This window comes from Zychaea mexicana (assembly GCF_025766255.1).
Source record: "Zychaea mexicana strain RSA 1403 chromosome Unknown BDB00scaffold_3, whole genome shotgun sequence".
NCBI classification, from domain to species: Eukaryota; Fungi; Mucoromycota; class Mucoromycetes; order Mucorales; family Lichtheimiaceae; genus Zychaea; species Zychaea mexicana.
Genome location: NW_026516666.1, coordinates 49,968 through 72,544, shown reverse-complemented (window position 1 = coordinate 72,544; position 22,577 = coordinate 49,968). Strand labels below are relative to the sequence as shown.

General features: G+C 43.1%; 5 protein-coding genes across 5 annotated transcripts; 2 read left to right on the top strand and 3 right to left on the bottom strand.

Annotated features, from left to right (window-relative positions):
- Window positions 1-3,587: 3,587 nt before the first annotated feature.
- On the bottom strand, window positions 3,588-6,795 carry BDB00DRAFT_967860 (uncharacterized protein). The gene is made up of 9 exons (XM_053129818.1): window positions 6,221-6,795; window positions 5,737-6,149; window positions 5,468-5,666; window positions 5,043-5,329; window positions 4,898-4,918; window positions 4,821-4,827; window positions 4,581-4,722; window positions 3,938-4,488; window positions 3,588-3,859 (listed from the first exon to the last, which is right to left on the bottom strand). Exons 1-9 carry the CDS (start codon window positions 6,610-6,612, stop codon window positions 3,838-3,840), a joined length of 2,034 nt encoding a protein of 677 aa, XP_052985105.1. The 5' UTR covers window positions 6,613-6,795; the 3' UTR covers window positions 3,588-3,837.
- A 754-nt stretch (window positions 6,796-7,549) lies between these two features.
- Window positions 7,550-9,231, bottom strand: BDB00DRAFT_754218 (beta-lactamase-like protein; the record flags this gene model as incomplete). The annotated part of the gene is made up of 4 exons (XM_053118746.1): window positions 7,550-8,271; window positions 8,440-8,620; window positions 8,774-8,835; window positions 8,961-9,231. 4 exons carry the CDS (start codon window positions 9,229-9,231, stop codon window positions 7,550-7,552), a joined length of 1,236 nt encoding a protein of 411 aa, XP_052985104.1.
- A 2,414-nt stretch (window positions 9,232-11,645) lies between these two features.
- Window positions 11,646-14,130, top strand: BDB00DRAFT_967855 (T-complex protein 1 subunit alpha). The gene is made up of 6 exons (XM_053129817.1): window positions 11,646-11,779; window positions 11,899-11,984; window positions 12,085-12,422; window positions 12,572-13,056; window positions 13,168-13,800; window positions 13,896-14,130. Exons 1-6 carry the CDS (start codon window positions 11,701-11,703, stop codon window positions 13,943-13,945), a joined length of 1,671 nt encoding a protein of 556 aa, XP_052985103.1. The 5' UTR covers window positions 11,646-11,700; the 3' UTR covers window positions 13,946-14,130.
- Window positions 14,131-14,551: 421 nt separating this feature from the next.
- BDB00DRAFT_944159 (major facilitator superfamily domain-containing protein) lies at window positions 14,552-17,500 on the top strand (the record flags this gene model as incomplete). The annotated part of the gene is made up of 10 exons (XM_053129484.1): window positions 14,552-14,697; window positions 14,793-14,820; window positions 14,932-14,982; window positions 15,091-15,175; window positions 15,271-15,337; window positions 15,434-16,005; window positions 16,138-16,326; window positions 16,436-16,627; window positions 16,751-16,932; window positions 17,018-17,500. The coding sequence occupies 10 exons, from the start codon at window positions 14,552-14,554 to the stop codon at window positions 17,063-17,065; spliced, it is 1,560 nt and encodes a 519-aa protein (XP_052985102.1). The 3' UTR covers window positions 17,066-17,500.
- BDB00DRAFT_924655 (uncharacterized protein) lies at window positions 17,336-21,642 on the bottom strand (the record flags this gene model as incomplete). Its single annotated transcript, XM_053128783.1, has 3 exons — window positions 17,336-18,415; window positions 18,498-19,829; window positions 19,909-21,642. The coding sequence occupies 3 exons, from the start codon at window positions 21,640-21,642 to the stop codon at window positions 17,336-17,338; spliced, it is 4,146 nt and encodes a 1,381-aa protein (XP_052985101.1).
- Between the last annotated feature and the right edge of the window lie 935 nt (window positions 21,643-22,577).

The window sequence follows — 22,577 nt, the reverse complement described above, 5'->3', positions numbered from 1 at the left end:
ACCAGTAACTTCATTAAATCTATGCTATCATAGCGATACGCAGATACACATTAGAACAGGGCTCTTTCTAAAACCATCGACTTCTCGATACGAAGGAAAAGGCTTCAATCAATACTCGGGTTTATTGTTTGCGAGCCGCAAAAGTCATATATTAGTAACCAATCGCTTGGCCTGGAAAACACAGCATCCCTGTGTGCAAGTTTTGGTAGAGCAACTATATCATATCTTTGACAGGTCCCCCTGATATCTTTGGTGAGCGATCATCACTTTCAAATAGGTAACGCATACCTTGAAAATATGTAACGAAGTAAAGTTAAATAAGAAAAGGAAGAGAGAAATGAAGGTGTAAGGGGAGGGAAAGAGCTGTTACAAGAATCACGCTTTAAAAGCAGGCACATCGGAAAGATCAGTGCAAGCTTTTCGATCCAGGTGAAACCCAAAATGATAAGAAAATTGTGTTGTGATAAGCTACGTGCAGGAAGAGTGAGAGAGACGAACAGCTGAAAAAAAAACATTCCAATTTTTTACAGATCTGACAATTATACAGGTCTGCTGGCGTATGCTCTGGCGTTGCCTCTTATAAAATAACCGACCATATCCTCGATAACAATTTTTTTCTTGACAATTGCTTTGGCAATTTAGGCGAACACAGAAAGTGAAAAAGAGTGCCAAAGCATTGTGATCGTGTTACTTTCGGCTACGATACAGAGCCACTGTCATTGTTCCCCGCTTTGGTTTAGCACGGAGCTGTGAATGGATGGAGAGGGGAGTAATTAGCTTTTTGTTCGCGAAAAAAGAAAAAGGAACTTGTCGTGCACATAAAAAAAAGGCGAAGCAAAAGCGGTAAAACGTTTATGCGGAAAGTGCGAAAAAGAAAAATATATTTTTATTTTGTTTATCATTTTCTTATTTGTGTGTAATAAATAATAAAAAAAAAGTTCGTTTCAATTATCCCAACATATACCGTTGGCATCACATGCACCCGAAGGTTCACGATCGGCTGCCGGAGTATATGACCACATTCCCACTGGTATATATTGCAAATTTTCTTCAGGGCGCGGACCACTGAATCTGCCGATCATCAGAAGAATTATGACAATAGCCAGCACAAGCAATGACCCGATCATGGCACAGAGCAGTGCATCTGTACTACAGACCAAAGCTGTACCAAAACGAACTGAAGAGAAGAGAAAAAAGAAAGGCGAAATTGCTCGCTTTATATAGACATTTTTCTCGTTCGGGACTTCAAATCCCCGTGAATTCTCATTGGCCCAGATAACGGGTTGCGTATCAACTTGTGGGCTGCCTACTATGGCATAACAAAAGATACAGCACCAAAGGAAATGAAAGGAGGAGTGGTACCTGATGGTCAAGTAGACAAGCGTGCTTCGGCGGTAGTGGTACGTGTCTCTCACCATGCGGAGCTGTACCCTCCGATGGTATCGGCGCTTGTTTGTGAGTGGGGCCGTGCACGGCACCGTGTCGAGCAAAAACAAAGACACGAATGTGAATGAGCATGTAGATTCACGGAAGAAATGCTTTTCTGTGAGCAATAAAATGGCAATATAGAATTGTCCGACAAGGTAAACAACTTAACAGATTTTACGGCATCAGTTGCTTAGTAAATATCAAGGACACGAGCCTCCCAGCAGCCAGTTTCTATTTCACCCAACAAGATAAACAGTATAAAGCGTAGTCCACAGACGATTCCATTTTGCTAGTATCTTTTGACTGCATGTGCGGTGTGCGGGAATAGATACAGCACACACTTGACTCCAACGCTGCAGTGTATCAAAGATCGTTATCTTTTATTGTGAAGCGTGCTTGTCTACTGTTGCTTTATAATTTTCGCCATGCATCCGCCAACAGTTCTCTAAACTACGCCGTGTAACCTCCCTCCATCCATTCCGAATTCATACTCTATCCAAGCAGATAAGCTGTCCGCTCATGGTAAGTATACGCTGCCGCTAGTGAAGCTGACTCACCCTTCACTGGCTTTCATTGCTGCTGATAAAGTTCTTTTTGAGCAGCGTTCAAAATCCATTGGGACGATCAGGAGTGTAACATTATAAGCAATGACTTCCTACTGTACATCTTTCGACCCTTTTGCACGTAATTCGTTGCTCCATTGATCACCTTGTTCACCCGCCATTCCTTTGTGCACTTTGAGTACCAAGTAAATTGGCCAAATCGTTGCGTAACAATGCGCTTTCACTCTACGGAGTTTTCGTTTCAAGGGAAAGCTGTTGGCAACGTTCGAGGTTTGACACACGCATCACTTGTCACTATCCAAAGAAGAAAGATCTGTGTTGCGCTCTTCCTGAGCTCCTCGTTCCTAGACTACCTTTGCTTCCTGCTGACTCACGTCAGTAAATGCTTGTCACAAGTGTGGGTTGATTCAGTCATGGTTGCCTTTTGCATATTACTTTTCAATAATTCGTTTGCATCTCTTTTTTTCTTTCTTTGAGAGTAAGGAAGACTGAACTAGCTTTTGCTCTCTATGTTGCTATTGCCAGGATGACTTTAGTTATATAATCTAGACATCCTGAATGCTGTTGTTTATTCGTTACCGCATCTGCAGGGTATTACAATGCTATCCAATCCATTGAGCGGAGTTGGGATCCAGGAAGCTTACTAGGGTGATGTTTATATCTTCTACTGTATTGTTATCATTAAAATGCCTTGGGATATGGTAAAGGTAGCTTTTCATTGTAGTTCTTTCAGGACTTCTACCACACGTTCAGCGGAATTCACCTTGTCATCCAGTGGAATATCTGCAGCTTGACCATACAGACTTTTAGGGTTGATTTGGCAATACGGAACATCTGGTACCGCCTTCATATAACGGTTCTTTTGCGATTAAAATTCTGATATAATCTCTTCAAGTTTTATAAACACGGTCGAATTCCCGTTTCCAAAAAAATATCCAATAGCAGTATCTGAAAAAAAATATATGCTAACTGGCTGTCAGATAACGTCGATGTTTGCGGATGCTTAGGAAAAGGAAATTTTGTATGAGTAAAGGTAGGCACTAACAATTTTGAGACTCGAAAGTATTTATTTATCGTTGGTTGCGATACTATGTCGGCGGTAATATGCCAAATTTAAATTTAAGACGATGACAACAATAAACCGTGCAGTCCTCGACACAGATGAAAGATAACATGAATATACCTACCCATTTTGTCGTATTCAACATGCTATCCCTATCAAACGAGCGGTACAAACAGCTCGCACTAAGTCTATTCAAACGACGTGATAGTCCAGAGAACTAAATGAAATGAGACAAAGTCATTGCTCTTATGTTGAATTATACTATCACTTTCTTGAGGAGCGCATATTTCTATATATATATTACCCCATGTGTGGGATGATGAAGATGTATCATTCAATGGATACAAGGACAATAAATCGCTCAAACCAAACATCTCCACTGCTTTTGTTTACATCCATTTATTGTATGCAGGTGAAGTTTCTGCCTTAATCTACATGCAAAAGGACGGCCTCAATGTATTATTACCGACTCTTTGTTTTCTGCTATACAAATTCACTTCAACAAATGTATCGAGCGCTCGTTTTAGAAACTACGAGCAACAGCACATCACTGTTTCTCCCTTTTGATTCAATTCATTCAAATGTTCACTGCACAACTCAAAGTAGCTCTACTGGACTCCGGTAGGTTTCAGGGTTAGAAAACAGTCTATCACGAGGATGAAGAGAGAGAGGGAAGAAAGAAAGGACTTTATCGAAATTAAAGTGATATGGGTACGTAATGATATTAGCTTAAAATGATGAGTAGAGTAATATAGCAAGCAATAGAGAAATGAGTATAGTAAATTATTTTCCTTGGGCAGCGTTCCTATGAAGAGCAGCAATAGAATTAGCATGGCTCACGCGGACATATTACTGTTCCTTCTTTCTGCTACTAAATACTTACATGGCATCCAACTGCTCCTTGAATGTCTTTACGATATCATTTCGCTTCAATTTCTGTGCGGCCGTCATCAAACCACCTTCGACGGTCCATTCCTCATCACACAAATAGACATCGAACAGGGTCTCTGCAGGCTTGAGACCTGCATCTTTGCCAGTCTTCAGCAGATTGGCCAAGATAGTCTTTTTGATCAATGGGTCCCTGCAGATATCCGCCCATTCATCCGATGGAATTGCTTGTTCGCCTGCTAATTTGCGAACAGGAGCCTCGACAGGTACAACCAATGCGACGGGTCGTGCACACAACGAGTCGGCATAGACACAAATGTTGTTGACATAAACACAGCTCTTGTAGATTGATTCAAGCTTTTCCAATGCAATGTATTCACCGTTGCTGAGTTTGACCAAATTCTTTTTACGATCGATAATGGTCAATGTGCCGTTGGCGTTCCATTCGGCAATATCACCCGTTTGAAGCCAGTTATCTTCCGTCAGTGCTTCCTTGGTCAAGTCTTCACGCTTCCAATAACCAGATGTGATAGAAGGGCCTCTGACCTATCTCCGATTAAGAATTGCAAATAATAATAACAGAACGTGAGAAAGATGTGCTTAGTATTAGAGGTAGAGAAAATTAAATCGTAGCTTACCCAAACTTCACCCTGAGGCTTTGGTGTATTTGTTGAAAAGTAGTTGGCGTCAGGCACATCGACGAGCTTAATCTCACAGCATGGTACTGGCGCACCAACTATACCGTATGCAAATTGCTCCGGTGACGCTATACCGCACATGCTTTAAATGATACAAACCGAATATTCCAAACATCAGCATACTCCTCTTCCTATTTTCCATGAATCCAGAATAAGCAAGAGTGTTGTGCTTCGTCTTACCCGCAACCTGATCATAAGACGTCCGTTAGTTATTAGGCTCTAACAACTCGATGATCATTTCTCACCCATTCACTTACTTTCTGTCATGCCATAACCACCTAAATTCATCCAAAAAACAACAATCAAAAAGTTAGGTGTATATCTCTATTTTATCAAATGGATATGATTGTTGTTTGAAAAAAAACATAAAACAAAACAAAACAAAACCAGAAAGCACTATACCGAGAATAGGACACAAGGCTACCGACAAGAAACGCTGGGTCTCTAAGGAGACAGGGGCACCACCGGAGAGTGCGAACCGAAGTCTGCCACCAACTTGCTCCTTGATCTTTCCAAACACCGTTTTGTCTAAAAAGCCGGTAGGAAGCTTACGTTCCATAAGCCATATTTTGGTTGCAAATGCCTTGTGAAAAATCTTTTGCGCCTGAGGAGACGCTTCGTTCAATTTGCCCAAAACACCCTTTCGGATGGATTCCCATACTTGAGGAACACCGGTCATCACTGTCGGTCTGCGTGGTTATACATCCGGAACACAATGCAGAGAGTTAAAGAAGTAGTCAAATGCACTCCACCTTCCCTCCCAGATAGAACAACAAATTGAGGCGAACATATATGATGCCATGTAGCGAGATAGATAAAGCACTTACCGAAACTCTTTAATATCGCCCTTACAGTTGCGGACACTGTTGTCGGTAAGGGTACGGATTGAGGCATAACCAAGTGTAACACCCCAGAAAATACACACATTCTCCACGACAAACTCAAGAATATGGGCTAGTGGCAGATATGCCATCATGCTATCCTTTGAAGTAACCAAGTGGCCCAAAAGTTTGTTACAGGCTCCGACTGTGTACATCAGTTTTCAGTGCGCATTTTCTGGGAATTGGTGGGTTGTAGTAAAAAGGATATAACTTACTAGCAGCGACAATGTTTTTGTGAGTAAGCATGACACCCTTGGGATTGCCAGTGCTGCCAGAGGTGTACATGATGCAGGACAGATCCTCGGGCTCTGGCTTGCGAGGCTCACAAGGATGTTCTTTACCAATGCGGGCCAATTCATCAAAGGACACAACCCGCTCGACGGATCCCTTCTTGACGCTTTTGATTGCCTCTTCGGTCGCTTCACCGTTGTATACGACATATTTGCAGGTAGGGCATTTATCAATCACGTTGGCAACAGTCGACAACAGTTCACCTGTCGTAAAGATAGCCTCCACCTCCGTCTCGTTCATTGAATGCAACAGCCCTTCCTCGCCCAACGTATCGTAAGCTGTTACGATTGTCGATCCTTGCGTAAATAGGGCGTGTGCTGTCACCAACCAATGTGCACTGGAAAAATAAACAATAATTGAGTCCTTCTTTCTTCTACCTGCCCCCCTTTTTCTCCTCATTCACTTTACTTTGTAGGAGCAAAGATCTCGACTTTTGCTTTATATGTCAAACCAAGATGAGCAAAGCCAGCACCGATTTCATGAGCAAGTTTTGAAGCAGCGTTATAGCTAAGGTATTGGTAACCTGACAACTGGAAATACTTCCAGGTCTTTTTCGTCTTTTGCTCAACACCGTCAATGACCTTGATGATTTCCTTTTCTTCCTCAATGATCTGCTCGACCTTGCGGAATCCAAAGGCGCGCCTGTCTCCGTATTTGTTTTTGCTGTTTTCGAGCACATCATAGAGCGTGCGAACGTTTGGGTCAGGAATAGTGACGAGTGCGTCGGGTGAAGAAGTGGCGCGTCGGATACGACCGCCGTTCGGTTGTTCAGGGCCTACTTCGACCGAAAAGTTTTTCATAGTGTAAGAGTAGTTCAAAGGAGTGTGCTTAAAAAAGGGCTAAACAGGATTAGAAGAAAGAAAGAGAGAGCTAGAGCTAAAAACAACACGCAGGCCCAATGGCTTAAAATAAAAAAGGTGACACTGAGCTATATAGACCATAGTTCGCTGCTGGATTGCTCATGTGAACTTCTCAGCTTTGACGGATTTCTCAAAGGAATATGGAGAAGCAATCCGTCGGTTCCTTGGCTTTCCACAAGACGCTACATTGTTTCATGTACTATACATGCCAACAAGTTTTAAATAGCATTGCATATTCACATGGTGCCAAGGCTAAATGGTACCTTTCTTTCTTCTCGTGCCTTACTGTCTCATACATTGCACTAGCACGGTATGCTCCGCTATATAATCTTCTATCCCGCGCGGCTGCTACCCCTCCTTTTCTGTTTCATATCTGAGGTTATAATTTCAAGACCAAGCCATTGCTGCTGAATTAACACGGGTAGCATGCTTTCTAAATTTGCCTCGAGAACAAGGCGTGGTTGAGTGGTTCGATGTGTTTCTAAGTGACCACAAATGGTACAGAAACATATTATCAAGAGGTGATCCATGTAACGTGTAACAAAGAAAGAAAACAGATAGTTTAAGCGTTTGATGACTTCGTACCACCTTTCTTTTGATTTCGTGACACCATCAGTTTTCTTGTTCGGTTCAAAAAAGTGTAGTTGATGCCTATTATTAAAAGAGGGTAAGTGAGGGAAAAAGAGAAAGGAAAGAAAGCTTTATGAGAGGGTATACGATACTGTTATTAGCGAATCTATTCAATCATTTGAAAAAGACACGTCATATGTATTGTGTGTGCAAAAAAATGAGAAAGTAATAAAGAAGTCTAGATAAGATGCCAGAAATATAAAACGTCAAAAATGAGAATGATGATAATGATAATGATGCTAATAAGTTATGCTGCTGCTCGCTTATTCCTTGACCACGAGCGACTCAGTTTAGACGCTAAGGATGTGGAAGATCCATTGGCATGATGTGTACTTGCTCCATGCGACGCCGACGCCGACGACGATATGATGTTGTTGTTTGTTCCGTAACCAACAAGATCATCTCCCAAACAACCTTTGTCGCGTTCAATTCCAACAGTCGACCATTCTGAGCCATAGTGATGGCCTGGATACACCACCACGCGGTCATCCAATGGCCCGAGAGTATGTCTTAGCGTCTGTTCCATGACCTTTTTATCACCGCCATGTAGATCCGTCCGACCACAAAAGCCACACAGTAGTGTGTCTCCCGCTAATAACCGACAATCGTTGATCAACAATGATTGTGAGCCGGGCGTGTGTCCTGGCGTCGGTAAAAACCGGATCCGAGTCTTGCCAATCTCTAGTGTCTCTGTCACGTCTGAACACGTTGATGCGAGTCGGTTCGCTGGAATCGTTGGGTTCGCTTGGCGGATATAAGGTATATCGTGTGGATTCACATAGGCTTTGATATAGGGTAATCGTTTCAACAAGTTGGCCAGGCCAGCAATCTTGATGGGTAAGGTGTCGTAGGGTGGAGGAGGCGATCCTCCAACATGGTCAAAATGGTAATGCGTCACTGCGGCAGCAACAATGTGGTAGCCGTACTCTTCAACAATCTGGAAAATCCCATCGATATCCCAGCACTGCCCTAACCAAGAATATAATTTTTGCATAAATTTAGAACATTCTGCTTCCTCCATAACCTCGCCAAGGTGTCAGCTCCTGCACTAGTACAACTACTGCTGCTTATCACTACTGTATCCGCTAACCAACTCTTTCCCTTCCACCCCTTTCTTCCAAATAAAAATTGATATACTTGCCGCATCCACTACTACACAATGCTTTGTTTCTAGATCGGCAACGATATAGATAATATTACGCATCACTTGGGCGAACTCGTAGATACGGTTCTGGATAGGCTTGTGAAAGTTGCGTTTAATGGCAATGTCGCGTCCTGGCATTATTTGCACAATATTCAGGCCCATGGCTCGATTATCCTTTTCCAACAATGCCTTGGCGATCCTTGCACTGATCTCTCCATTTTCTGGATCCTACAGCCGCCGTTATTGAAAGACAGAAAAAGAGCCCGCATTCTGATTACTAAAGAGCAATCTATCTGTGTGACACCTTCACTAACTTGATATGTATACCTTTTCCAAAGCTCGTTTGTAATAGGTAAGTGCTTCGTCAAACTGCCGCAATTTCATCAGTGCTTCGGCATATCGAAAATATCCCTATTGTTTGTAGACGCATAACACCAATCCTTTACTTATTCAATTTCTCCTTTCTTTTTTTAGATATCTTTGACAACGAGAGACAGGAAAAGCTTGTAATTACTGACCTTGGCCCAGGTTGGCCAGAACTCCAAGACTCGATTCGCGTCATCCCTCGCATTAGCATAGTGTTTTGCTTGCCAATAACAAGCACTTCGATTAGAGTAAAGTAACGCCAAGAATTCGTTCGTACACTCGTGTGCAGATAGGTGAATGGCTTTTGTATATTCGGCTGCAGCGTCGGTATAGAGATGACGCTCATAAAGATCGTTGGCGCGGCATACTAGTTTGTAGCACTTGTCACTAGGAGCGGGCGGCTGAAAGTCGACGAGCATTCATGCACTACACTTTGCGCAAACGAGCACACAAGAATTGACTCTATTTTTTGTGTTTTACAAAAAAGTAGTATAGAGGAGGGAGGAGCTAGGAGCCACAAGCGAGGGAGAAGAGAAGAAAAAAGAAAAACCAGGAACGAGGAGTAGAGGGAGAAAAGGCGGTATATTACTTTATTAGGTAATACGTGAAAGGTTACAATAAGTGCTGTAAATGCGCACGTACGAGATGGTGGCGCTATCCTTCTTTATGCTTCTTCACTGTCTATTATTAGAGCGCTACTCCTAATAGCTCCATAAATAATGCATGTCCTATCACTGATGTGTCGTGATAATAAGCCAACAAACAGCACAATTTTACATAGGCAGAATACTGAGCAATTGCTAAAACCTTTCTCACTCTGTTTATTTCTTAAGATATATCACACAATAATATACACACCGTCCGCAACTCTGTATTTATAAGACATCTTCTTCAATACCAGATGTATTGCAATTCGGATGCTCATACCGGCATATAACTTAATAAATATCAGACGGTACTCGAAATGCTCAAGCGATACGCGACCGCTTGTGGGTCGACAACAATCAAGAACAATCAGCTCTTTTCCCTTGGCTACGAAACATCATCCCTACAGCTCACCTTGACAGGATCCGTAAGACGCTCGCTGCTTATGCGAACCTTTTCGCGTATGGCCCCAATGACTTGGTAAATTGCGGCAGACTGCAGGTCTAGTAGCCTACCCGCGGAGCCTATCCCATCATTATCTAGCACTTCTAGGCGAGAAGTTGAAATTGAAATCGCCAGCTATGACATGCGTTGTATTTGCGTGACTTGACAGAAGTTGTTGGAGGGCATTAATTATGTCAGTGATATTCGTACGTGGCAGTACATAGACGGCTGTTACTGTCATTGGCCCTTCAAATACCACAACGGAGACACTGATACTGTATCTAGGTGCGGCGAGAAGCTATAAGCATGACGAATATTTCGAACTGCAGAGAAGACCAATCAGCATGGAAGAGTCGAGTACGGTGCTGCCATCAGACACCGCCGTGCAGAAGTTTGTCCGATTGGAGCCGCTGGCATATTAAAAAGGAAGAGTTCCCGGATTTCACATCATGCAGACATTGGTACGACATACACGTCTTGTAGGGTGTCAACCGTATACAAGCTATCACTTACAATACGCAAAGAGATGGACATCAGGAAGCGCTCCGAGCTGTTGGTATTCAACCGAGCAAAATAACACACATCAACCGCGGTAGTGTTCTGAGGTCGATCACTGAACAAGCTTTGGTTTCTTTTTGTATTAATTCTTTTCTCTCAGTCCGCACATACACTTAGAAGCAGTTTTTGAAACGTAGACAACATAATAGGGATAAAACCAACATAGCATAAGCTCATAAATAAATAGAAACATTTTCGATATAGAATGACCACTCAAAGATTTAATGTGACATATTTCGTAGTAAATACGATCGTTAGAGACATACGATATTCGTAAAATGAAGATGAGTACAGTACTGGTCAAGTGCATCACGTTGTGCGCTGTAGCATGTAAGCCAAAATTATTGAAAGTATTATCCTCCCAGTAAGGAGGATAATGATACCCGACGAAGGATTATGGTGATGCATCAAAGTTGAGAGGCTAAATCAATATGCAGCCACTGCGCTCAATTTACAATTGTAACACTGCTCGAAAGAAAGAGTATGTAGCAATTTGAGGCATACTACGCTAATATTTTTTCTTGGGACAAAAAGACTCTATATAAGTTTAGTTGTATGTCATGGTTGTTGAGGGACCAACCTAAGCTCCTGTCTCTCAATGTGACACTTGATTACATTAATATCATGCGTTAAAAAGGTATATCTCTGATTTTGCGTAATTACTATTGCAATTGCGCTACCGTCAATAGTGACGATAATGAAGTCAATCAAGCCATCACTGAAAGATCAATTCTCTGACGCGTTCGTTCAGTGTGATTAGTTTTAAAGTTATAAAAACCAGTTGATGTGGTCGTTTTTCCAAAGTACAGCAAGTTGGAATTTTAATTTTTCATTAGGTGGGTCATAAGCTCAGCCAAATTGTTCAGACTTATTGCGTCGATTATGTATATTGTGGTCTCGCCAGTACATTATGAGAGGTTCATCACCTTCACTACGTCCACAGCATCACAAAACGTATCAGCGAAAGAGCTGATATATACTACTGTATCAATAAATGGAAGAGAAGAGTTATCCAACGACCACTCAAGTGGCTTATTGGTTTGAAATTGAAGGGGAGAAAGAGGGAGAAGCAGAGTAATCCAAGTGTGCGTGTGTAGCACGAGAAAAGAATGTGCCATGTGAGCGGAGACGGTGGCGGAGGAGCAACCTGTTACTTCTAAAGTGAAGGGGACGCGCGTGGTAATAGCTCATCTTTTGACATTTGATCACTTTTTTTTCTTACATCCCCTTTTTATATAACCATGATCCAGCGCGAAAAGAACGCATCGCTCTTTCTCGGTGGCGAACGTACTACTGGTCAAGATGTTCGCGCAAGCAACGGTAAATTTTGAATTGGATGTTTCTATGTTTCTCGTCTCGCGCGTATACGCACCGAGAAAAAAAAAGAAGTGACAGGAACATATTCTCATCACGATACATATACACGTATGCATATATAGTTCTTGCCGCCGCATCTATTGCCAACATTGTAAAGAGCTCATTGGGCCCTGTCGGTTTGGACAAGATGCTTGTCGATGAGATTGGTGTAAGATGCAACACACATAAATTTCACACTTTTAGATTATAAAGACGAAAATCAATCTGACGTACATTCCTGTTTTTCATTTCCAAAAAAAATATTATAGGATGTCACAATCAGCAATGATGGTGCTACTATTTTGCAACTTCTGGAAGTCGAACATCCTGCCGGCAAAGTTTTGGTTGAATTGGCACAACAGCAAGATCGTGAAGTGGGCGATGGTACTACTTCAGTCGTCGTGATTGCTGCTGAACTGTTGAAGCGTGCCAACGAATTGGTCAAGAACAAGATTCACCCTACTACTATTATTACCGGTTACCGTCTCGCATCCAAGGTGGCATGTAAGTTTATTGCGGATCAGATGGCCGTCAAGGTCGATACGTTGGGTAAAGAATGTTTGGTCAACGCAGCCAAGACTTCCATGAGCAGTAAGATCATTGGCTCGTAAGTTATCCTATTTTATATTTCTTGAAGGGTCACAACTGAACCTAGATATGGGTGGGATTGGAAAAAGAAAGATGAAGGGGAGAATGCGATCTTTTTTTTCAATAATACTAAATAATGTGTGTTTTTCCTTCTTTGAATTCATATAGTGACTCTGATTTCTTCGCCAACTTGGCTGTCGAATCCATGTTGGCTGTCAAGACTACCAACGTCCGTGGCGAGACCAAATACCCTGTCAAGGCAGTCAACATTCTGAAGGCCCACGGCAAGTCTGGCCGTGAATCCATGTTTGTGCGCGGCTATGCCATGAACTGCACCGTCGCTTCTCAAGCCATGAAGACCCACATTCAAAACGCCAAGATTGCCTGTCTCGATATGAACTTGCAAAAGGCCCGTATGCATTTGGGTGTCAACATTGTCGTCGATGATCCAGACAAGCTTGAAGATATCCGAAAGCGCGAAATCGAAATCACTACCGAACGCATTCAAAAGATCCTCGCCACTGGCGCCAATGTCATTATGACTACAAAGGGTATCGATGACTTGTGCTTAAAATTATTTGTCGAGGCTGGTGCCATGGCTGTGCGTCGCTGTAAGAAGGAGGATTTGAAGCGTATTGCCCGTGCCACTGGAGGTAAAGTATTTTTTCTCTTTGTTGTAAATAAGAGGAACGGGTTGAAGATATAAAGAGCATGTGCAGCATGTGTATACTAACACAATGGTCTGCTGGTATGTAATCTTATAGCCACCTTCATATCTACTTTGGCCAACTTGGACGGCGAAGAAACCTTTGAAGCATCGTACTTGGGTCAAGCCGATGAAGTTGTACAAGAACGCATCTCTGACGACGAATGTATCCTCGTCAAGGGAACCAAGATCCAAAACTCGTCCTCGATCATTCTGCGCGGTGCCAACGACTTCATGTTGGACGAAATGGAGCGTGCCTTGCACGATTCGTTGTGCGTTGTCAAGCGAACCTTGGAGAGCAACAGTGTTGTGCCTGGTGGTGGTGCTGTCGAGTCGGCATTGAGCATATACCTTGAGAACTTTGCCACGAGCGTGGGCTCGCGTGAACAGCTTGCCATTGCCGAATATGCAAATGCTTTGTTGGCAATCCCCAAGACTTTGGCTGTTAACGCTGCCAAGGACTCGACCGAGTTGGTTTCCAAGTTGCGCGCATACCATAACGCTGCGTTGAACGAGGGTGCTGATGAACGCAAGCGTGCACTCAAGTACTATGGCTTGGAGTTGATCAATGGTGGTATCCGTGATAACTTGAGCGCCGGTGTATTGGAACCAGCCATGTCCAAGATCAAGTCTTTGAAGAGCGCTACCGAAGCTGCTATTGCTATTCTGCGAATCGATGATATGATTAAGGGTAAGATACTACGCTACTATGAAGGATGGTTTGTTTCTCAATTGTGGTGTGCTAAAGAAGGGTCCTAATCGCATTCTGTTGTTAATTCTTTTTAGTTGCACCAGAGCCCAAGGGCGAGGATCCTCACGGTGGTCATGGACATTAAAAGTATACATAGTACAGCAAAAATCAAAGAAATTTTTCACTTTCATTTTTTCCCTCTCTTTTTCTCACATAAAAAAATTATTAAACAAAGCTTGCATAGTGAGTCCCTCTTTCTTTTGTTTGTTTTTTTTTGGGAGAAGAAACAAGGAAATGAGTGAGTGCGTCAGGAACTCAAAGTTAAAGCCATTTACTGTATGTTGCGACTCTGGTCATGTTTGAAATTATCGAATTTCCGGTATTCCAATAGATCGCTCTAAAGGAGTAAAAAGAAGTACAGCCTATGTCGACTTTACAAGTTTGCCTAGGCTCTGGTTAGATATAGGGAGTGTCGACATATTGAAAAGAATACTACCTACCACCATCAGCAACGCAAAAGGCTCTATTTATTGTTCTAGGCTTTATGCTTCTTTTTATCTCTCTTTTTTTCTGTTGTATTATCACTTGCTCTTTTGTCGATTACCTACATATCCTGATAATGCATTTAGAACAACATCATCCTTTGAGAAAGACGAGGGCTTTCACAACGCCATCGGTGGTCGAGGAACTAGATGAAGAACAAGAAGAAGAACAAGGACAACAAGGAGCGGTTGATAGCAGTATAATCATCATGAAAGATCAAACTAATAATGCGACAACCACGACAGAAGAAGAAGAAAAAAAGATCGTTCGAGCTCTGGACAGGCATTTGATGCCATTGTTTTGCGTGTTTTATTTTACTGATTATCTCGATAGAGCCAATATTGGCAATGCAAGGTAAAGTGTATTTTCTTTTTGTGTAAACATCATTCAATAACAGAATAAACTCACATACATTCATTTTCTTCCCTCATACAATGAATTAATAATAGTCTGGCTGGTATCGAAGAAGATCTCAATGTAGATACATCCTCTAAAAATAGGGAATCATACGGATGGATTGGAATTCCTATCGTTCTTTATGACATGGCTATTTCATTGACTTACAATAATTTCATCGTTCATACGTAGTTATCAGCAACACAGTTGAGCACCGCAATTTCAGCATTTTACATTACCTATGTATGGAAGCAGACAAATATGCGATTCATTATCTGTAAAGAACGATGGTACCATATATGACGTGTATAGAGAAACAGGGACTGATAACATATGTATTCATACCATTAGATTTTATTTGAAGTACCTTCCAACATGATCCTAAAACAGACCAGTGCAACGATATGGCTGTCGAGTATCATGCTATGCTGGGGAGGTATTGAACCTGGACACCTTTGAAAATATGTAACAAAAACATTTTACTGAATCAGCTTCTCGCTAACTTACATTATGTTGCAACACTATGTGCAGTTATCACACTTGTAATGGGATTCGTTACCAGCTTTGGTGGTCTGCTGGCTGCTCGTTTACTGCTAGGGTAATACTATATCAACACTACAAAGCAAAATTCCGGTTTTCGCACGCGAGACTTTTGGAAAGAACCATGAGCTTACATCCGTTCTGTACTGTGTAGCATCGCCGAAAGTGGATATATTCCCGGTATTTTGTATCAAATGTCTCGCGTCTATCAAGCCCGAGAACTAGGCATACGGATCTCAATCTTGCTGTGCATGTCTGCGATGTCAGGCATTTTATCAGGACCCCTCGCATACGGGACATCCTTCTTAGAAGGTCGCAACAACATGCATGGATGGCAGTACCTATTCATCTTAGAAGGCGTGCCCACCATTGCCCTGAGTGTGGTATCCTATCTTTTGCTATTCGATAACGTTGACGAGGTCAAGTGGTTGACACCTGCCCAAAAGCAATTACAGCATTGTCGTATGCAGGCTCAGCAGCTCATGGACAGTACCGCATCATCATCACTGCCCGAAGAAGAGAATAGAGATACGGAGAAGAAAGAGCAGGATGGCCGTCTTCATAGTGGTGGCACTAGTTGTGATGGAAAGAAAACGACAACAGGTCAATGGGTTGCTCTGTACAAGGCATTCACGGATTGGAAAATGTGGTTGTTTGCCTTGGTGTATATGCTGCATGTTGTCAATTTCTCAAGCTTTTCAATATTCTCTCCGGTAATTATTGACGGTAAGAAGATATTCTTTTCTGCTGCTCTGCTACTGTTATCTAGTAGCATATGGCTTTTGCAGACTAACTCTGCAGAATACATATAACCTAACCTGCCTCCCGGTCATATTCTTGTTATATTTGATACATAAGGATTTGGCTTTTCGGTATTAACCTCTCAACTGTTGGCCGCTCCTCCAAACATTATCGCGGTCACCGTGGTACTTTTCAGCGGCTACTTGATTGATCGATACGATAACTGTCGAGCAAAATTGCTCGTTGCAAGCGCTCTTATTCTCACGGTTGGGTATACAATGATGCTCGTATTACAACAACGATGGGGTAATATGTACACCAACATGAGCAGGGATCTGTAAATTTTGGCCATTATAGGAATTCTTTAATATCTAACGAACCTGTTGGTATCATTTTTTCTGTAACATGTCTATAGCACTTTATGGGTCATTGTTCGTTATACCGGCAGGACTGGGATTACAAGGCCCTGCTGTCGTTGGCTGGTCAGCTGTCAACTTTCCAGACTTATCTGTGCGCGCTGTTGCAGTTGCGTTAGTCGTCATGATTGGTAATTCAGGTGGCGTGATTGCTTCATATCTGTATCCTTCCACGAACGCCCCTCATTATTGTAAGTAATATATAATTCTAATTCGCTGAGGGATGGGGGGGGTTTAACAAAAGGAGCCGTTCGTTGTATTAACTGTTGATGACAACATTGCATCATACTATATCAATATTGCTTCTTTTGCAGATTTTGGGAACGGGTTCAATTTGATATGCGCCATCCTAACGGGCCTTGTCTCTGGTTTAACGGGATACTTGCTTTCTCGAGAAAATAAGCGAAGAGAGGAACTCTGGCAAGCCATGATGTCTAAAGAGAAACAACAACAACAACTACAGGCTTTTGGCAGCGAAAGTTGTATCATTGAAAAGGTAAAAGACAACCCATACATATTAATGTCGTACTAAGGATAAGAGCCTACTACTGACAAGTATTGATAAATGCTATTTACTATAGCTATCGTCCCCACGATGGGAAGAAATGAAGTATCGGCTATATTATTGAATTGAAGTACATTGAAATTGTAGTATATATAAAAATAGTTATCATCATCATCGTCATGTAGTTGCTGTGTTGAGGGAGTGAGTTGTATTTTGCTGCTGGAGAGTCATATATAATATTAGAGGAGAAGGAGGATAGGTAGCGATGGGCTTGTGTATGTAGTACAAATAATACAGAAGAGAAGAAAGGAATGCAAAACTGGGCGTTTTCAAGTAGAGTTGTAAGAGAGGAACAAGAAAAAGAAAAAGAAATAGTTACGTATCAACAGAGGTACTAGTACGGGTGCTGTTGATGTTGATGTCTTGCGATACTACCGAGCTCCTGCCTCACAATAATGCGAAAGTCATCAACAAATCCAGGATGATCATAGTTTTCGTTGACAGTGGGTTCTGTCGCATGTCGTCGGCGTGTTACGCGCCTTGCAGTAGTTGCATTGCTTGTTCGTCGAGGTGGTGCAGCAGATGTTGTAGGTGTTGATAGAGATGAAGATGCAAGGACAATAGTAGAAGCTGCAGCAGGAGCAGCCGGTGGAGCAATGTCAGAGGAAACAGCTTCTTCGTAATGTCCAATGTACTCTTCTGGTGTACTGCTTCTTCTCGTTGATGCTGGTGTTAAAGGGTATGTATTATATTGATATTCAGCCGGTGTAAGTTGAATTGACATGCCACTATCATGGTGATGATGTTGATGTCGCGTTGTTGAAGTAGACGTTGAAGAAGAAAATGCTGGTAATGGTGGCGACGATGAACTTGTCCAGGGAGGTGGTGGTGAGGGCAATGGAGACTGTGTGATATGATATCCTGCTGTCGTTGATTGTCCTGCAGAAACAGCAGATCCCTGCCCTATCGTACTCACGGACGCCGACCGACTACTAATGTTCCCAGTAGCACCGCTATCGATGGATGAGTATGTATACCGCGAGCCGACATGATGGCTTGCCATGGACGTATCGGACTGAAGTCGCAGCTGAGCAATTGCCAATTCTTCGGCAGCATATTCCGCTTGTAGCCGCATGGCACGAATGTGTCGCTGTTCTACTTGATATTGCTTGTGGTTTTCTTCTACGACCTGCATCATCTTGTTGACTACCCCTGTTATCTTGCTGTAGCTCGCTTCGGCGGACCGTCGTGTCTGGTTTTGCATTTGCAGCTGCGCTCGTGTGCGTCGTGTTTCGCTAGCCTGTGTCGAGTGGATAATGAACCATTGCATTTCATTTTCGCTTTGGATCAAACCCGCAATCGTTTCTCGCAGTGTTTGTAGTTGGTATCGCAGATCTTTGTACGGCCGTGACAGCTCGATCAGCCCAGACTTTGGAATAGCAGTTGTTAGATCTCGGAATCCTCGTATTGTCGTCTATATTTTATCCAAATACAAGTGTTATCAAGCTATAAGATCATACAGTATTTAAAAAAAAGGTTTAGTCACTATGCCTTACCCAGTTGCTATCTATTTCAAGCGCTTGTAAGGTCCGATTATGTTGTAAAACATTCGCTAATGCCTGAATGCCGGCATCGCCCAGCCCCAGTCCCGTCAAATCCAATCGCTCCAAAGACCGGTTACTCTTCAGTCCATGTAGGGCTTGTGTTATGGCCTTTCCAAGCAATGGTGCGCTCGATCGGAACGTCAGCTCCTTGAGCATGGTGTTGCGCTCAAACAAGCGAGTCAATACCCGCACCGTATCATGAGACAAATCTTCTGTGCCCAATACGAATCCACTCTCGGCCAGATCCAGACAGGTCAGAACTTGGTTATCTTGGAGACAGTCAAACAGTTCGCGCAGCGAATTCTCCTCCCATTCAATTCGGCCAAGCGCCAACGATGTAGGACCACGCGTGCTGTGCATAAACACCGGAAAGAGTTTGGGTAAATGGACGACGTCCTTCAAAACTGGATTGCCATTGAAACTCAGGTGCACATTGCCACTTGGATGGATCGCCTTCATGAGAATTCCCAAGTGACCACCATGTAGTCCACAGTCGTCCAGCCTGAGTACATGCGTAGCAATCTTCTTGCTGCTGGTACTGCTGGTACTGGTGCTACCACTACCACTACCACTACTACTACTACTGCTGCTGCTGAAGGACGAAGACTGTATCCATTGCGTCAATTGCAAAATGTCGTCATTCGTATGCTGCATCTGGCTCATATCCAGCTCGACCAAGGTCGGCTGACATTTGAATATGAGCTCACCAAACTGCAAGTCATGATGTCCTTTAAGCCGTAATACTTGAAGCTGTGTACATCGCTCGAGAATGGCTTCGATCAGGCCAGGAGATACGCTCGGCGATCGTGCTCCGTACGAAACATCCAGATACGTTAACCGTTCTGGACTGTAACTGAGCAATGTGGACAAGATTTGCTCAATTTGTCGTGCGTGCAAGCTCATGTCATGGATGTCCAAATGGGTTAGACCTTTGCTGGCATGCAAACCATTGACAAGCTCCTGAATATCCGATGCTGACATTTGATTTTTGCCAATGCATATCTGATTGAGTCGTCCGTTTTGCTGTAGTGCAGTGCCAATGGATGCGAGTGACGATATCTTGCTGGCCGCGTTGCTGTATCCAACCCGACAATTTGTCAAATCAATTTTGGCAAGCAATGGAGTGTCCACAAAGAGGGCATACAGTTCGTTTGCAAGTACACTGTTGGATGATTTCGCTGAGATATCACGCGGATGCATCGCCCATCCGTCCTGATTGTTTGCTGCCCACGAATCCAGTTCTTCGAGCGAATGATTGGCGAAAACGATTTCTTTGAAAAACGGCTATCAATATGTCAGAATGAATATTGTCAGCTCTGTGATATTTCTTTACAATAGCGAAAAAAATAGACGTCAAGCTTACATTATGCCAAAGGCATCGAAGTAAGGCCACCAGCTCATGCTTTGAGTAAGTATCAGCCGACTGACTCACTGCGTTCGGTGGCAATAGAAGCAACTTTTTGGCATCCAACGGACCGGACACATCATAAAAAAACCGGGACTTGTTCAAGTTTAACGCCGCACAATGCGCATGCAACAAGAGTTCAAACTGCAGAAACTGCTCATCATACCCTGGATCGTCATGGTTGGCCGCCTTGACAATGACCGCCTGATGATAGTATGATGAGGCACTGGACAGCGCTACGACAGCCGAGTTCATCAGATGATCTGGCAGACGCAAGGTGTAGGTGGTTCGGATTGGCGCTAAGGAGTCCATGGCCTGTCGCAGTCTCTGAATGATAACTTCGCATGAATTTGACACCAACGCAATCTGAAGCAAAGGCTTGTTGACTTGTCGCACCAATAATCGGAATGTGTCATCTTTTTGATCATCGTATTCGATTTCGCTGATGGCGAGCAAACCGTATCGATCGCGCTCCAAAAACGATAATGAGGACGATGCAATAATGACAGCTGCAGTTTTTCTGCTACTGCTTGATTTACCACTTCTTCCAGAGGTTTCTTTGATTGTTGGCGTAAGCATACCTCCCGAAGATGATGACGATGGCAGCAGATAAAAGCTGTATTTGCCAATGGCAAAAATGACAGTGACAAAGGCATCTTTGGGCACCAAGTCGTTTGTACTTTGCCGCCGCTTTTCTTTGTACACAACCTTGAACATGGCCATGTCTTCTTGCACATCGTTGTGCTTTCTGATACGATCAATTGTTGCATATCGTTCTGAGGGAGAGAGACATCGCTGCATCGTAGCGTTGCTGACGTGCTGACCCAGGGTACGTGTTGCTTTGCGGAGCGACATGATCCATTGTCGAAGCTCGGTGGCTGTCGAAACTTGCCCCACAACAGCGGTAGCACGTTTCGTGTCATCGTCTGCGGTAAAATCAATTCGAAAGGTGTAACTTTCAGCAATCGTATTGACAATATGGACTGCATACACATCACTGAGAGATGCCACCACCAAGGCACCTTTTCCTGCGCTTCTGATAGCTGGATATTGTTGTTGTTGCTGCCGATCTTTGGAAGCTGATGTGTTGAACGAGATTTCGATGCCTGCTAAATGAGCTTTAGCGGCTGATTTGAAATGCAGTAGGCACGTATCCGTTAGTACCAGGAACACCTTTTTGCTTTTCCTCATTGGCAGCAGCTGCAGTTTGTTCGTGTCAGGGTTTTCGTGCAAAACAACGTCTCCAGCATATAGCAATTGTGTGTATTGTTGACGCTGTGCTAGATACGGTCGAGTAGAAGAGGTCTCATGTTGATGAGGAAGCTGATGAGACGACACTGATGACATTTCGGGTAGCGAGTTGGATCGATGTGCTGCAGCGCTAGTGGTGAGCTCGCTTATGGCATCGCTGGAATTGGATACCACAGAGGCAAGGTCGGACGATGAGCTGATGGGCGTTGTATGATGTGGTTTCTGATAGATCGCCGAGAGTGACGGCGAATAGTTTCCTTGAGATCGCGATGATGATATGATTGGCGCGGCGTGAGAGTACTGTTGTCTACTGCTACTACTGCTATGAGGATGAAACGGACCAGCAGAAGCAGCGGATGATTTAGAGGATGACGATGTTGAGGTTATCGATACTGCCCTTGATGTCGCTTTCCGTGCATAGGGAGACGGTGATAGTGTCATAGAAGTAGAGTCACTTTAGAACCAAAACAGTGAATAAAGGAAGAGAAAAAGGTGAAAAGGGAAGTCGAGGAGAATGAAGAGAAAAGGAAGAAAAAGAGCAAAAACAATAACATACCTGCTCGATATTGTCCCATCGGGTTTATTCACTATGCTTCGTTGTTGTTGATAAAGCTGATCAAGAGGGTCTGGGTGCCGATGGTACGGTTGATGCACGTAATGCTGCATCTACAATAACAATATAAAAACTACAGTAGAAAGAGTTTAAGTAGTAAGACGTAAGGAAAAGGTGCAAGCGCGTATGTGTACCAAAGGTTGTATGACAATTTACGAAAACAGTTAAACGAATTTGTGGGCGCGATGTTGACAACGTGCTTATTTGATTCGCGCCAATCAGTTTACGCAGGTCATAGCGCATGTACACATCTCCACCGTCTCCGAGTCCCTCGATCGTTTAGCCCCATGTTTCATTCCGAAACGAGATCATTTTTTATTTTTATTGGATATGTTAAAAAAAAGTTTCTTTTGAAGGGGTAATCCTGATACTTGGCTACAAGACGCTCTGTCCATGTGACGACCATCTTTGCTGCGTTTCTCTTCTTTTCCCGCCTATTACCAAGAAAACCTTCTGCTACAATTATCACTGTTGAAACATCGCGCACAACATATAGAATTCTAAGCCGTTGACAACAAGTAGGGGTAAAGATAGATCCAAACTTCGACTTACCGTTGCCTTTTCTCCCTGTAAACTTTATTCCATTTTATTCTTCATTTCTTTGCTGGATTGGGGTGAAACAACATATATGAAAAAAATCCCGCTATTTTGACAAGGTCCAGTGAACGCGCCCAAAGGATAAGTGAAGATATCGTTTTCTTCTTTTAGTCTGCAGTGCATCGCGTAGGCCAGGGTAATCAGGTGTGATGTGCATGATGGCGTA